This window comes from Typopeltis vanoorti, chromosome 23, assembly GCF_054136105.1.
Source record: "Typopeltis vanoorti isolate ZY-2024b chromosome 23, IOZ_Tvanoo_1.0, whole genome shotgun sequence".
Taxonomy (NCBI): domain Eukaryota; kingdom Metazoa; phylum Arthropoda; class Arachnida; order Uropygi; family Thelyphonidae; genus Typopeltis; species Typopeltis vanoorti.
Genome location: NC_143571.1, coordinates 47797314 through 47814948, shown reverse-complemented (window position 1 = coordinate 47814948; position 17635 = coordinate 47797314). Strand labels below are relative to the sequence as shown.

Sequence of the window (17635 nt, the reverse complement as noted above, 5' to 3'; positions counted from 1 at the left end):
TAGATGGACAGTTTGCATTAGGTTATTGCTTATAGCAAAAGCTTCTGCCTCTCCTCCAGTTTGGTTGGTGTTGGAAAAGGAGAGCCAGTTGGAATTGAAAATAGTCAAGTTGCCTAGGAAGATAATCTCACTATTTGGAAACTGGATTGCAGATGGTAGTTTCATGGAAAGTATAAAGAGGTCTTGAGTGGTTATCAGAGTTTGGAGACTGGTAAATGCAACAAATGAATGTTACTAAATGGAGCAAGGAAACCATGAGCCAGAGAAAGTCAAAAGCAGGGGATTCTAAATTAGTCATTCTCTGGCAAGCAGTGTGAGATCTTACCAAGGCACAGATACCACTCTTGTGATGAAATTGTGAAGTGTTTAATTTGAGCATTAAAAGTGGACAGTAGTAAATGTACCTGCAATCTGGGTTTTTGTCAGGAGTAAGATATCAGGTCTGGATGACTGCAAGTGACAGTGAATGTCATTTATGTTCCTGTTAATAATTCCACATAGTGAGCTTTGTGAGGAATGCCACAAAGTGAGATTAGTGAAGTTGTAAGACTGAACTTTATTTTTTTTAAGGGCAAAGAAAGTGGAAAGAGAGATGGTTGTAAGTTGTTTTTTTTTTTCACTCAATGAATTAAGGAGAGAAATGATAGGTGTTTTGTGAACAGCAGTTAGTGTTGGCCTCGTGATGAGTTTTGCTCTTAACCGAGATGCTCACATGATATAAGTGTGTTTTTCTCATGATAATTTCACCCACAAAAGGTTGAAAGTTAATACCATATGTTGAAGCTGAGGAAAAGTAATATAACATGTAGGCTAAGAATTAGATAATCTCAATCCTACTCTAAAGACCACACCTGATGCTGTTTTTTTCAAGCCACTTCAGTAATCTGATAAGTAGAGTGGCTGTCTCATAGTGGACAGTGAAAATCATGCAGTAAAAACATTTACAAATGTGTGGCACAGTGGGATTAGAATCTATGTCCCATAGGTTGGAGAGTAGACACTATCCACTCCACCACCAGTTCAGTAAGAATGTGAGCACATATTTATTGTAATCCTACAAGGTTTTTCGACCTAAAGTACTTTAGTGGTTGGACAGAAAATTGAAAAAAAAAAAACCTTTTTAGTAATGAAGGGGATACAAATCCTTTGATGTTTATCTGCCAGTAAGCGAAACTCTAAGAGCTAGGACTAAGATCTATGAGTTTCATGCCGAAAAACTATCGGCAAATCCAAGTGTAAGTAACCACTTGGTAGTATACTTGGATTTGCCGATAGTTTTTCGGTATGAAACTCATAGATCTTAATCCTAGTTCTTAGAGTTTCACTTACTGGCAGAATAATGAAGGGGATTTGTATCCCCTTCATTATTATTAAGGTTGCCAGAAAAATAGCCTTTTGGCTTTTATTCTATGTTATAAACCCTTTTAGTATTGGATTTGAAGAACTGCAGATTTTTACTTGTAGGAATTGCATAAAGAGATTGGTTAAAGGACCAACAGTAAAGGAAATAATTTTTTTGTGTGAATAGCCAGTTTCAGTTTTGATGAGACTAATTCTGTTTATGCCAGTCCTGATGAACAGTGATCTTGGAAAATTCTGTGATAAATGCAAGCAGAGGAAATTGATTTGTGCAGAAGAATGAATTATTTAAAGATGGGTCATTAATCAATCTAATTGCTGTATTCTACATCAATGAAAGAATTTTTAGGCTACACTTGTAATGGCACAACTGCAAATGTGAGAACAGTATTATATTTAGACAAATTTGTGATTTTAATTTATATGTAATGCCTGCAGTGAAAGGCAACCAAATTTTGATGCCAAGGTGTGCAATACGTGTGATATTTTTATATACCAAGAAAGACTGGAAGTTAGATTCATCCTAAAAAGAATTTGTCTTGCATATATTTGTTTGTTGTCCCAACTAAGATAAGAAGGAAGTGAGATAAGCATGCACACCACTATGATTTATATTCTATATATGGATCACATTATGAAGAAAAGTGGTATTATGCATAGTATCAGAATTGGAGATGTTAAATTGGCTGTTTACTTGATATCCAGATGTTATATACTCCTAAATAGCCCAGTACAGGTCTCCAGAATTTCCTTAACTGAACTCAACTCATTGAATAACTGCTAAACTGAATAACAAAAATGCAGAAGAGATTAGAATATAGGAAAAACCTTGCTTAACGCAATTAATCCATAAATTAATGTGTTCTAAGTGAAATTGCATTATGCAAATACAATAAACAATAGGAATAATTATAATTCATCCATCAGTAAGCGTAAATTTGGGAGATAAAAAATTACAGTATAAGCTTTGTTAGAGGATAAAATCATCAAAGTTAATAAAAATCAGTTGCTTAAATTTTTATTTAATGTCTAAATATTTGATCGTGCTCAACTTTTTCATCTTGTCATGCAATTTGCAATAGCTGGCAATTGCTTTATCGTGATTTCAGCAGACTTCAAAGCTTCATTCCATATCAGGATCAGCATCGAACAAAATTTCCTTGGCATACTCAATGTGATTGAAAACTAGCTCAAGTTCTTTTACAGTTAACTTCTTAAAGTCATAACATTCTCTTCTTGTTCGTACTCCTTATCTTCTTCATATACACTCTGTTCTTCTAGTTGAAGGAGATCATTCTCACTTAACTGTTCTGAATGGGAATCGAGCAAGTTTCTCACATCTTCATTATCCAGTTCATTAAATCCAAGTTCTTTTCCAATTGTGCTGGTTTCTTCAAAATGTTAGATCTTGGATTTGTGCACGATAAAGTAACATAGGCTTGAGTTTAAAGTCTCCTTCTGCATTGTCTCCTAATAAGAGCATAAGATGATCTTTTGATACTTTGTATTCTGGTTGAGATGCTTCAGTTTTAGCTAGGAAAGCTTTTGTTGGCATACACTTCCAAAAGAGACCAATTTTGTCGATGTCGAATATTTGCTGATCATTATAATCACTCTCCTGAATTATCCTTTGCAATTTTTCACAAAACTTGGCCACATAATCTTTATCAGCACTAGCAGATTCCCCAATTATTCTTATGTTATGCAGTCCAATTCGATTTTTAAAACAGTCAAACCATCCTAAACTCGCAGTAAAGCTTTCGCATTTCTCTAGAAATTTGGTCTCTTTCAATGAGGTAAAAATATTGAGAGCTTTTGCCTGAATATTCCCTGTACTAAGATGTATTCTCTTTTTGGTTATAATCCTCAATCCAGAGTGATAGAAATGCTCCATCTCGATCATTAAATGGCTTCTATTTCGGGTGATCTGCATGCTTAAAGAAACAGTAGCAACTTTTCCTTGTTCTTTGCTGTTATTTAATATAGTCCAAACTGTAGACCTGCTGTATCCCAGGTCTTGCACAATCATTGTATTACTAGCACTATTTTCGTGTCTCTTAATGACTTCCTGCTTTTCTGCTCTCTGCAGATTGCGACAAAAAATTTTGCATAACGTAAAAAAATCACATTAACTGATTAATCATTCACTTAAAGCAGGAAATAGTATCATTTCACTTAATCACACTAACTGATTATTGTGCATATTGAATTCACATTAAGCTGGGTTTTCCTGTACTGAATAATCAGCTGCATTCTGAATCAGGGAACCTCTAGAAAAAGTAAATCATTTGAGCTATTTAGGCACAATTTTTAGTGAGAGGTGGCAAATTAAGTATGGAAATAGACAACAGAATGAGCAAAGCTGGCATGGTAAGAAGTCGAAAGAAATTTATATGGAATAAGATAGAAATTAGCTATAGAATAACACGTATACCACAGTAAATAACTTTTTATTATGTAAATATTTTGTCTTTTGTATCATAAAACATCGTCAGTACATTCCTATTGAACAACAATAGGAATTGAATTCAAAAATCAGTAATGCACATGTGCTTAAATTGGAATCCCTCTAGGTATACACCTAAGTAGTCCAATAATTTTAATCATAGATTAAAATTATTGGACTGAAATTAAAATTAAATTATAGTAGATAAATTATTTAATATAATTGTGGATAACGATTTCCCAAACTTCTGGAATAGTGAGACAGTCATTCCAAATAAGATTAGGTCTATGAAGTAATGCTTTTTCAGCACTTTCTTTATTATAAACGTTCATGTTTATATATGGATCTATGTAGTAGCTTAGCATTTTTCCATTGGATCCTGAATATTCCATGTTGCACAAGGCCAGATTTGTGAGGTTTTGATAAGGTGGATGATACTTTGTATATGCCAGGTAGCATCATTGGTGAGTTTGTCTTTTGGAGAAGGTAGCAAGTTGTGAATTTGGTTGATAGGTTTTGTAGGTAGCAGTGAGTTGATATTTCTTCATAATTTTTGCTAAACATTCAGAGATGCCTTTAATATATCATATAGAAATCCTATGGGCTTCTTGTCTGGGTTGATTTGTAGGTTAACTATTTTTGGGGTTGTTATTTGATTATATCCATTTAGTAAGGCTGTTTTTTTTTTATAATTTCCAATTCTTGTTTTAGAGATTCTTCAGAAGAACAAATCCTGTGTGCTATGGATGCTAGAGATTTTATGATACCATATTTTTCAGATGGACGGAGAGCTGATGTATTATGGATATAACAACCTGAAAAAGTTGGTTTTAGGTAGACAGAAGACTTTTTCTAATTCTCTAATTTTCTGATTCTTTTTCTAATGTGAACTTGATATGAGGATGCAGGGTGTTGATTTTTTTTTTTTTTTTTTTTGTAGAAATGAGTAGAATTCAGGTTCTGTGTGATTCCAAACTGCAAAGATGTCATTGATGTAGCGTAGCCAAATTGTTGGTTTTGGGTCAAGAGCAAAAATTCTATCTTCTGGGCGTTCAAGAAAAAAGTTGACTAAGTTAGGTGATAATGGTGAGCCTATTGCTGTTCCTTCCTTTTGTTTATATATTTTATCTTTCCATGTGAGTAACCTGATGTGATTGCAAATTTGAATACTTTCACTCTGTCCAGTGGAAAGTTGTGGGTTAACAATTATATTGTCTCGGAGGGATGTTAGTGAAGAAAGAGACAATGTCAAAGCTTACTAACATGTGTGTATCTGCTAGTTTAATGTCTTTTATCCTTGTATGAAATTCTATGGAATTTTTCATCGAAATCGAAGTAGCTGAGTGGCCTGTGAAGGGATGGAGAAGGTTAGACAGAAATCTTGATATTTTATATGTGGGACTGCCTATAAAATCCATAACAGGTCAAGTGGACAGTTACTTTTATGTAAAATTCTATCCTTGGATTAAAACCAATAGTTTTAATCCATGAACACGTGACTGTATACCTAGAGAGATTCCAATTTAAGCATGATCCTTACAGTTTTTTTAATTGTTCCTATTGTTGTTCGATAGCGGTACTGATGATGTCTTACGAAATATTTACATAATAAAAATATTATTTACTTTGACATACATACTATTATATAGTTATGGATACCCCACAGGTTTCATTATATTAAAAAGAAAAGATAGAAATTGTTTTGGATCTGAGTGCTGAGCTAGAAATAACAGTTGACTGGAGAACTGCAAAAATGAGAGGTTTAAGGACAGTACCATCGACAGGGTGTAGCATAGAGGCAGCCTGCTTCACGGCACAGCGTAATAAGGGCACTCGTTCAGCCATATTGTGGTAGGCACCGTCGCTACACTAACAATTCCTTGAAGCATAGCAAGTGCGGAAAGAAGTTCTTCCAAGCCTTAAACTCGTTAAAAATTATTTGTGAACAGCAATGACCCAAGAAAGATTGGTTGGTCTAGCAACTATATCGATAGAGGCAGACATAGCTAATTTAGAAGAGCTTAAAAACAGTTTTATTGTGCAATATCCCCGTAGAGCAAATATTTAATTAATATTATTATGCAATCATTTTGCATTAATATTTCTCTTGTAATAAAAACAAAATAGCAATTGGAGATTTTCTTATATTTTTGTCTTATAATCCAGCGCTTCCCAAACTGTGGGCTGTGGCCCCCTTGGGGACCGTAGATTTTGTTGAGGGGGGGGGGGGCATGAAATAATGAAAACAAATTTAAAATCTTTTAAGACTAAGTAGATTTTTTTTTTATCTTAAAAGAAACGTATTTAATTTTTATTATTTTATTAATTCTTTTTGTTATTTTTTATATTTTAATGGAAAAAAATCACATTGGTGCGGGTTCACAAATTTTGCTTCCTGCGTATTTCAGCGCTTGATGAATATTAGTAAATATATTCTTATTCATATACGTTTCATTTCAAAGCAGAAATCTAAGATTGCAGTTTCAAATATTTCACCTGATATTGGTGTAGCATTGAAACACATCCAACATTAAATTGTTATTAAACTTCTTTAATGTTTTTAATTCTTTCTTTATTACTAATCCTTTTACTTTTCATGTGCTTGTACTGCAAATGTACAGTAACCATAAATCTATCTATATAAAAATATGAGATAATGTGCCATGTCAAATGTGTATGTAAGATGCTAAAAATGTATTTGCATTTGATTTTTGCAATATTCGCTGTGTATTGAATATAAATACGATAAATATTATAATAATATGTCTATTATTATGATTTTTTTTCGAGAGGGACCATGAAAATATTTCGATTCTTCCAAAGGGGGCCCTGACATCCAGAAGTTTGGGAAGCACTGTTATAATCCATTAGGGGCGATTTTAATTGTTTGTCTCGGGGTGCGATCTAATCTGATGACGGCCCTGTCTGAGGAAAACTAAGGGAGTGAAAATTCTACCATTTCATCATTCGAAGAATAATATTAAAAATGATATTAGGGAGGAACTTGACACTGTTAGCATTCAGAAATGTGTGAGCAGAGCTAATCTAAGGTGGTATGGTGGCTTAAACAGAATGAGAAATGTTAACAAAACAGGTGTTTGTAGGGATGCTAAGAAAAAGAACAAGGGTGTAGGTTGATTGATGCAGCTAAAGTGCATTAAAAGATAAGATCTGACAATATCGGGATCCTAACAGAACTAATTTGGAAAATTGTTGACAGGAAGTTAAACTTGTCATGTTGTATTGTGTCTCATGTGCATCTCGCGTGTGTGTGTGCATCCACACACATGACGTGCATGCATGTGCATATATCAAGAATGTGTTGAGATTCAAATGCCATAATAAACTGAGAAATTCTATAAAATAGTTACTGACATGAAAAAGATAAGCATCAAGTAGCCATTTGTCAGATAAAGGAAGAATGTTAAGCAGATGGGTAGAAAACACTTCCATGACTTAATGGGGGAAGGAGTGATAATGGAGTATTTTTAAATGCTCTTGTGCTACAGTACAGTAAATGAAATTGAACCTTCTGTAGATGGAAGTATCTGAAGAATTTTCAAGATGAAGAATAATTAGATTATGGTAGGTAGCAAGCAAAACTTTTTAAGAATGGAGAGTCTACTATGCAGGTTCTTCAATAAGTGGTGAATCCATATCAACCACATTGCGCATAATTGTGTTATATACTCTTTTTATCTATAATTTGTCCCTTTTAGTCTTTAAGGCTAGTTTATAGTTAACTCGTTGTTCTCTTAAATCTTTCCCCCTTCTTAACAAACAAAATCTTTGGCCGCTCTTAAGTTTAATCACGTGTAGGATTAGATCCCTAATCATTAACGTGTAGATCACGTTAATGATTAGGGCTTTGTCCTAGAATGAGACGCGCCCATTAACCATACCTTCTGAGACAGTCCACCTGATAAGCATTGACAAATTTATTTTTTAACTGTACCAGCCAATACCGAGAATAGATGAGACTCTTATCCAGGATGGCTCTCTCAGAGTGATACACAGTAACTAAACTACAGTAAGTATCTAACTTCTGTTCACTATATTCTTGCATGCAGTTGTGGTCCGCTTTTGTTAAATTATACACGTGGGTTCTTCCCGCTTAGTTCGATAATAATTTTATGAGTGGCTGTTTGAATTCATAAACCAGATCATGTAGGTACTAAGAAACATATTTATTAATTAAAGAAATGATACACGAAAGTCTTATTTCTAGATAATCTGAATCAAATTTTAGTAAGATCTCTGGTTCATTACTACTAATGAAATACATGAACAAATCTGCTTGGACCACCTCTATATGTAACCTAACATTATCTCATCACAAGTTATCACACATTCTACACTCACGTGATCACCAGTTATATCACTTAACACAACACAATTAATTCATACAAATTAAATAGAGCCCTTCTAGGCAGACAGTTCTCAAACAAAGATGGGTCTATGCCAAGTTGGAGACAGTTCCTAAAGTTCCATATAATAAGTCCACTACACAAATGTTCTTCAGAAAATGCACAATTCCTTAACCTTGAATATATAAGACGAGTCTACATTACCGTCTCTGAAATGATACTCGTTCCTTTCTTCTGCCTTGTCTGGGCATCAAGGCTTCTTCTCAGTCTGCTGCTCATCTGGTCACCTTCGATAACTGTACGGCTGGATTCTCAGTGGGAAGAGCGATATGGCTCAGGAGCATAGCCAGAACAGACTGCATCTACTTGGTTTTTCCCTCGCACGATATAGCATAGCTATCCTAGTCCAAGGAAATAGCTAGCCCTATCCCATGCGCTGCGGCAGACGACTCATACCCTCCACGGCCAGCTTGGAACTTCTCCGTTGGTGCAGACTGGACCAACGTCCGAGAGGTCAGGAAACAGGAACAAAAAAGCCTCGAGTGGGGGTTGCTTGACCTTTTTGTTTTTCATGCTCTTCCCGGCGTTTCTCGTATATCGCAATGCCCGCCAACGCGGTCACGTGGGTTTTCGTCACGGCATCCAGCTCCTTCCACTTCATTGCACTCGCTCTTGGCGTGTTTTCTTAGAAAGCGCGCTAGTTTCTCTTTCTCATAATTTCTCCTCCCTCGGCATACGTAACACTGGACGATCAAAAGGTGACCCTTGGACTCTGGCTTACAGATTTTGCTATCTTATGACACATAAAATGGGGTTCTTAAATTAATTCAATACATTAAATAATTTCTCTATCAGACCCTTATACATAACAGGTTAGGTCTTACAATTTTCTTTCATTTGTTATATAATTTCTTACTCCTATCTTAGTGTTATATACATATATATATACATTTCCAGTTTATGGCCAACACACCACATTCTCTGCCTATTTTCAAAGAGAGTTGTTCCTGAATAAAAATTAGTAATTCTTTTTCTTGGTTTATTCAGGACCCAACAATGGCACATTTTGTTGGTGAATTTTGGTAGCATATATCAGGGGAATCTGGAATTATACACTCTTACAACCCTCGAATGGTTTTGACCAGTTGACAGTAGGTGGACCAGTCCTTTAGCACAGTGGTTAGACTGTGTGTGTAACATTACTATCAATCATTTTTCAGGAAATAACAATGTATATTAAATATTAATTTTGGTGTAATTACGATATGAGTACGCAGGCAGTAACACTAGACAAATGAGTCTGAAGATTGGCAACTAAAATTGGGTCTTTAGAGTCCTCATGGCACTCCTAGTGGACTAAATTAGGTAATCTTGTCCATTGGGGTGAAGATTTGACTACAAGTGCTTCCCAAATTTGGGGCAGTTTGGTGCACGAAATTTGTTAAGGTTTGAAAAGTTTCTCAGGGCTAAGGCAGATTTGAGGAATTGCCTCTCAAATTTGTGTTTGCTGCATATTTGAGAGGCAATTCCTCTAATCTGCTTCAGCCCTGGGAGAAGGAGTGATAATGGAGGATTTTTAAATGCTCTTGCGCTACAGTACAGTAAATTAAATTGAACCTTCTCTAGATGGAAGTATCTGAAGAATCTTCAGATACTTCCATCTAAAAATAGTGCTTAACCAAGATCATCCAATTTTAGCCCACTAGCAGTGCCATTTAAGATTCTATGCCTGACTTGGGTTGCCTTTCTTCAGCCTCATTTACTCAGTGTTATTGACTCTGTGCACATATCATTGTTTTGTGATCCTTGTTGATAGCATGTAACTTTGCCAAAATATATGAAAGTATTAGTTATTATAATTAATATTTCGTATACATTTTTATTTCCTGAAAAATGATAGTTATGAATAGCCAATGCATAAACCTTTTTTACCAGAAGTTTTAACATTACTGTATCATTATACACTTTAACTACAGTAATATCTCGCTAATCCGAACCTCTTTAGTCCGAACCCTCCAGTAATCCGAACTGCGGTTTGAAAGAAAAAAAAAAGTTTTATTTATTACGTATTATTTTGTCTGCTATTATTTTTATTTAATAATTATTATTTTATCTATTATTATTTATTTTATTATTACAGTACAGTATTTTTTTTCATACTGTCGATTGTACGGTTATAGTGTAGGCCTATTTTGATTTATTGTGTTCACGTTTTCTTCGGAAGCCGTAGAACTTGAAGCAATTCAAGCATCATGGAAAAAACTGTGGCCTTCTAGAATTTACGAATATAACTACGGTGATACACAAAAAGAGGAAATTCGAAACGTACATAATTTGGTTAAAAATATAAATCCAGATGTTGAAATTTCACAAACAGATGTTACGGAATGGATTACAGGTAGAACCAAAAGTGAATTCGAAATCGAATCAGATGCTGAAATTATAAATAATGATTCTACAGGATGAATTAGAAGACGACGATGACGATAAGGAACTCAAAGAAAAAAAAAGTAAAACATGAAGAGGCAGTTGACAATTTTAATATGTGTGTATAGAATGGGGTAAGCAGAATGATACGCCATTCCAAATTTTATTGCTAATGCAGCTCCGAGAAGAAGCATTCGAAAAACGTTTATCGTCCAAGAAGCAAAAGAAAATCAGTGACTTTTTTACAAAGAAATTAAAAAAATTTTTCTTGTGTTATTTTGTGAACCTTTTTTTTGTGTTGTGTACAAGAAAGTGATATTTTGTATTAAGTTATGTTATGTACTGAACTATACGATTTTATTAAATCAGAATCCTCAACAATACAGTACATGTAAACTAAACGTTTTACTAAAATAAACTTGTATTATTTTTTTCTGTTTAACATTACGGTACAGTAGCTTTTTTTCTATAAGTTATTTCATTTATTTACAGAATTAAATTGATGTACCATTAGAATCTGATTATTTTTGTCTTTAGTGCTAGTTATTGTCTCTTGGGGGGAAAATTCGCTAATCCGAACGAGCACGGATTTTATTAGTTCGGATTAGCGAGATACCACTGTATTTGATTTTTTTTAATACTAATAATGCCTTACATTCTTTGTTGAAGTTACTTTTTGAAAGTTTTGAACAGGGTTTGAGAACATTCGGCTGAACATCGATGAGGAGGCTGTAGATATCTCAGTCAGCATCATGAATTTGTGGATGTTTCTAGGAAAAAATTGTGAAGTTTGCAGTTGTGACTTGGGACACACTAATAGCTTCTGCTTTGAGATTAGTAGAGGGGAATTGTTTGCTACAGTGAGTTTGGGTGATCCTCTTAGCATTGAAGATATCTGAGAATTATCCAGAAGCCCAGTATTCAGCATAACAGCAAACTTCTTTTAGGTACGGATCATTTCATTGTGTCAATCTATGATGCTAGTTTGGTCTCGCGTTAAACAGCAAAGTTAGTGCCCTAGTAAATGCAGAGTCCCTTGGATGAAGGAAAATAGTGCTTAACCTTTTGTGTTTTTAAAGATAAGGTTATAATTGCAGCATTTTAAAAAGGCTAGCTTGTTGATTGTTTCTTCAACAAGCTAGCCTTATGTCATCTCCCCCCTAAAAATGGCAGTATGAGTAATAATCAGTGTTATAAAAGCTTGAATACAAGACATCGTTATCCACAGATTCATTAGGACACGAAGTTCATCACTTAAGTTAGAACTAAAGTGGTATATGTAATCAAACTGTTTAATTTAAAATGGATTTTTAATTTTATAAACTTCATTTGATATTTTAAAAAAAAATTCTAAGCAGTTACTATAATTTCCCTTAATAAAATTTTATATAAAAATAATTTTTTTATTTATTTTTCAGTTTGATTTTACAATCTGTGGTGGATTTCTCTTCATAATGTGCTGGGTGCTCTTCATATTTGGAATTCTTGCCATCTTTACACACAATGACGTATGTATATCCATGAAAAAATAAGTGTGTGTGTGTGTGTGTGTGTAATGTCTATACACTGCTTGAAAAGAAGTCAGTGGACATCTCAATGGGCAAAGTGCATTGTGCCAAGTAATGAGTCACATAGTTGTAGCTTGTATAAGTTGGAGGTATATGATGCTCCTTAGTCAGTGCATCTGTGTCTGGGTGAAATGGTGGCGAGAAGGGAACTGATGGAGTTTGAAAGAGACATTACGTTAGGATGCCATGTTGCAGGCCAATCTATTCAGCAAATTGTTTACAAATTGGGCTTTCCCAGATCAACAGTCATTGACACTGTATTGAGATGGAAGCAGAGAAAGACAACTGCTAGTGCTACCCGTAGTGGACAACCCACCACTCACTGAATGTGACTATAGGGATATGACTTTAGGAATGTGACTATAGGGCTATGAAGGATAACATGTAAAAACCACTATTTGATTGCCAAATGCAGAGTTACAACATCAACTGGAACACAAATTTGCAATAAAACATTCAGAACCGAGGCTCATAACATGGCTTTCCATGATAGGACTGCAATATGCAAGTCCATGTTACCTGAATCAACATGCAGCATAGTCTTCAGTGATGCAAAGAGTGTGACAGTGGGGTATGGAAGCATAGAATGTTATTATTTTTATGGCTATTATAGCCTGTTTTGTTTAGGAGTGTCCCTAATTTTAAATACATTGGCTTTTTTCCCTCAAGACATTTTTAGGGTATTATAAGTGTATTTTAAAGGAAAATATAGCAGAATAATTTAGGAAGAAAATTTTGTACATAACTTGTTTAGATGCTAGGATGACATCATTTTCCATACTTCTACTGTTAAGTTGTTAAAAAGGGGGGGGAGAAAACATGGGGGAAGTGTTTGACGCAAGGCGGGAATAATAATTTTTTTCAAAAACCTGAGATTTTTTAAAATAATATATATATATATTATTGTACTTAAAGGCGCTTTTTTGGGGAAGGGTTTTATGGGAAAACTGAGTTGGGGAGAGCGTTAATGAGGTGCAAGCCATTTCGCTCATGTGACCATCATCGGAACATTTTCGGAATGGATGTAGGGCTATGTCACGACCGCATGTCTTTTCAAACACATGGACTATAATGAAAAGACATGCGGTTGTGACATAGTCTTACACCCATTCCGAAAAAATATATATTTTTTTCAAAATATATATATCATCATCATCAAATTCCTGCCATGTACCCTCAAGGGGGTGTACAGGATACGATAGTACTACATGAAAAATTTACATCACTACTAACTTCCTATCTACAATTTTCCTCCAGATCAGTCTGTTACCTGTGAAGACACGAATATTATCAGATCTTATATTTCTGTCGTCTAAGGCACTTTGTACCCTATCAAACCACCTATATCTTGGTCTTCCTCTGGGTCATTTTCCTCACAGAGAATACTTGTTTTGCCAATCTTTCCTCGCCCATTCTGTTTAAATGACCATACCACGTGAGATTAGCTCTGCTAAGTCATTCCTGGATGCTGACGATGTCAAATTCTTTCCTAATATCCTCATTTTTAATGTGATATTGCCATTGATGCCATCTGTTCATGCCTCTAATCTTTCTCAGGACTCGCATATCTGTGGTCTCTAGTCTTTGGTCAAGTGTTTTACTTCTAACCCAGCTCTCAGATCCATAAGTTAAAACTAGTTTGAACACTGTCTTGTATACAGCTAATTTAGTGTTCTGACTAATTTCTCTCTTATTTCATATGAATTTATTCAATTGACTTCCTACAATACCAGCTTTATTGATTCTGTTGTCTATTTCCATATTTAATTTACCATCTTCACTAAAAATCGTGCCTAAGTAGGTGAAATGTTTTGCTTGTTCCACAGGTTCTCTGGTCACAATGCAGTTGACATTTTCAACGATTTTGCCTATTTTCATAGTCTTTGTCTTCTTATTGCTGACCTTCATATCTATTACAACAGTTATTTAATTTGGTCAAGGAATCTTGCTGACTCGTAGTAGATTTATTGATAATTATAACATCGTCTGCACAAAGCAAAGAGATGACATTAACGTCTCCAATTTTGATATCATGTTTAATATGACTTTCCTTCATAATGTAATCCATATAGATAATGAATAACAGAGGGGATAATGTACATCCTTATCTCACACCAGATTTAACATTAAACCATCTTCCTGTACTTCAATTCTAACTGCTGACTTACAACTCAAATAAAGACTAAGTATTGCTTGATATAATGCTCCATTGACACCATATAACTGTAGCGTATTGAATAGTTTCTCTCTTTGCACCTTATCATATGCCTTTTCCAGATCTACAAAACTCAAATAGAGATCTTTGTTATATTCCCATGATTTCTCCACTATTTGTCGTAAAGTGAAGAACTGATACTGACAGCCTCTATTTGGCTGGAATCCAGCTTGTTCTTCACCAAGCTTTTCTTCTACAATTCTTCTCAACCGTTTCTCAAGTATACTTACATAGATCTTACCAGGAACACTCAGCAGGGAAATACCTCTATAATTCTCACATTCAGTTTTATTTCCCTTTTTATATATGGATACTATGAGAGCTCTATTCCAATCATCGGGAATTCGTCCCTCTGTCCAGTCCTGAACTATGCAGTGCAGCCACTGCAAGACTTTTATACCACCATACGTCAGCATTTCTGGTCGAATATCATCTACTTCTGCTGCCTTTCCACATTTTAAGCCTTTGATGGCTTTTTCTACCTCAAGTATGGATATGTATTCTTGACTGTATGCCTGTTGAGTGTTTTTTTACCACTGTGCTATCACTGCTTGTTTCACTTAGCAATTTCTCGAAGTAATTACTCCATACTTCAAGGATATCTTTTTCTCCCATTTTCATGTCACCTTTATCATCTCTAATTCCTTTTACATTAATCTTTCCTCCATTTCTAAGCTTCTTCAATAACCTCCAAAATATTTTGCCACCTTCTTGATATTTATTTTCTATGTTCTTGCCAAAGTCCTCCCATGACTTTTGTTTAGCTAGTTTTACACAGTGTTTAGCTTTCTTACATTTGTCTTTGTATTCTCTAAGAGCACAAGCTGACTTATTTGCCAGGAACTTTTGATATGCTTTCCTCTTTTCCTTCACTGCCTCTTTAACTTCCTGTCCACCATGGAGTTCTGATTTTTCTATCCTTGCAGACAACCTCACCACATGCTTCTCTGGCTGAATCAATCAAGGTTTTCTTCAAGACTTGCCACTGAATCACTAAAGTTTGGTTCCTGTTCTCAAACTCTTTAATTTTTTCTTCAATAATCTTTGTGTATTTTAGTCTACAGTTCACATCTGAGAGCTGCTCAACTTTTATTTGCTTTAAAACTTTCTTACATGTTATGCATTTCTATATGGATCACATTATGAAGGAAAGTGGTATTAAACATGATATCAAAATTGGAGATGGTAATGTCAGCTCTTTACTTTATGCGGATGATGTTATACTTCTAAATAAATCCGCTACAAGTCTGCAAGATTCTCTGACTAAATTTAATAGCTGTTGTAATAGATATGGTATGAAGGTCAGCAATAAAAAGACAAAGACAATGAAAATAGGTAGAATCATTGAAAATGTCAACTGTGTTGTGAATGGAGAACCTGTGGAACAAGTAAAACATTTCAGCTACTTAGGCATGATTTTTAGTGAAGATGGTAAATTAAATATAGAAATGGACAACAGAATCAACAAAGCTGGTATAGTAGGAAGTCAGTTGAATAAATTCATGTGGAATAAGAGAGAAATTAGTCGGAACACTAAATTAGCTGTATACAAGACAGTGTTCAAACTAGTTTTAACTTATGGATCTGAGACCTGGTTCCCCTGGTGAAAACACCGGGGGCCTCGTTTAATCGGGCGACGCACCAGCTGGCAAGAAATTTTGTCATGTTGTACCATCAAATTATAATTTGGTTTAAGCCAATAAGAATTAAAATTTGGTCGGCTAAATCCCAAATCGCCAGTCCGTCCTTGTTCGTTCATTAGCCAGGTAGATACCCAACAGAGTGCACCACGAGAAGGTGAGGATTGGACATTAGGTCAGAAGCCCGGGTCGGTTCTCCGCATTCCTTTAAAGGCGATGTGGAGGTCTCCTCTCAGTTATACAGCTTTGACCCTTAAGCACCCCATATATATATATATACACACAAAAAATATATATATTATTTTAAACAAACCTGGGTTTTCAAAAAAAATATTCTTCCTCCCTTGCGTGAAACATTCCCCCCTTTTTTAACAACCTAACAGCAGAAGTATGGAGAATGATGTCATCCTAGCATCTAAACAAGGTATGTACAATATTTTCTTCCTAAATTATTCTGCTATATTTTCCTTTAAAATACACTTATAATGCCCTAAAAATTTCTTGAGGAAAAAAGCCAATGTATTTAAAATAAGGGATACTCCTAAACAAAAACATGCTATAATAGCCGTAAAAATAATAGTTTTTTAAGAGGAGTAACATGGGAATTTTCCCAGAAATAAATACCTATATAGAATATTGTGTTATGGAGGAAGGAATCATACTACACCCTCTATTGAGCAGATGGATTGATGTGAGTGTGACAGATGCCTGGTGAATGTCTCTTACCAGTGTGTTTAACACCAACTATGAAATTCAGAGGTGGTGGTGGTGGTGATGATATGGTCCTGTTTTTCCTGGTTTGGCCTCGTACCTCTGTGGTGCCACAAACACTGAACTCCAAGAGGTATCTGAATATTCTAGAGTGCTTTCTTCTTTATGGCAATTCTACGGAACTGGCTATTGTTACTTTCAGCAATGCAATATACCATGTCATAAAGCTGCTGCTGTAACTGCATGGTTTATGGACCTGATCATCTCTTGACTGGCCTACACAGAGCCCTGATATCAATCCTATTGAACATCTGTGTGAAGGAGTGTAGGGTGAGGTCAAGGGATGTCTGCCAAACGAGTCCAGGCCCTCGCTACATGCCTGTAGGAAGAATGGTACAAAATTTGCACTGATCACCTATTATATGCTTGTGAAAAGTATGCAATGTAGAATTGATGCAGTGATCACAGCGAAAGGAATTCTGCATCTTATTGAGGTGGTTGCCATGGCTGTTTGTTCCTCACACTATGGTTTTTGTTGACTTCTTTCCAAGCAGTGTATGTAAATAAATATATATGTGCATATGTTTCAGACCACAAGCTAACATTATATCATGCATGAAATTGTATGGTTCACAGGTGGAAGAGAGCAAAGCATATGCATCATGTTTCTTTGTGACCAAGTATCTCCCGTCCTGAAAATGCTTCAGGTGTAAACTTTGTTTGCTTACACTTGGATAAAGGATTAAACCAAATATATAATTGGTAGCATAGCCAAGTGAAAAAACTTCCATCAAAAAAAATGATTTATTTTTAATATTGTAAAACAAAATTTATAAAGATACTATAAAATTTTACTTAATTTAAAAAATTTATCATCATTTGAATTGTATCCCACCATAAGC

General features: G+C 35.0%; 1 protein-coding gene across 3 annotated transcripts in view; it reads left to right on the top strand.

Moving 5' to 3' along the window:
• Positions 1–17635, top strand: part of LOC150093822 (protein lifeguard 2-like) — a 355713-nt gene that overhangs the window by 323077 nt on the left and 15001 nt on the right. For all 3 annotated transcript variants that reach the window (XM_090413186.1, XM_090413185.1, XM_090413187.1), the window contains one exon: positions 12018–12107. In XM_090413186.1, the coding sequence (XP_090269312.1) occupies positions 12018–12107 (90 nt within the window). The remainder of the gene's footprint in view (positions 1–12017; positions 12108–17635) is intronic.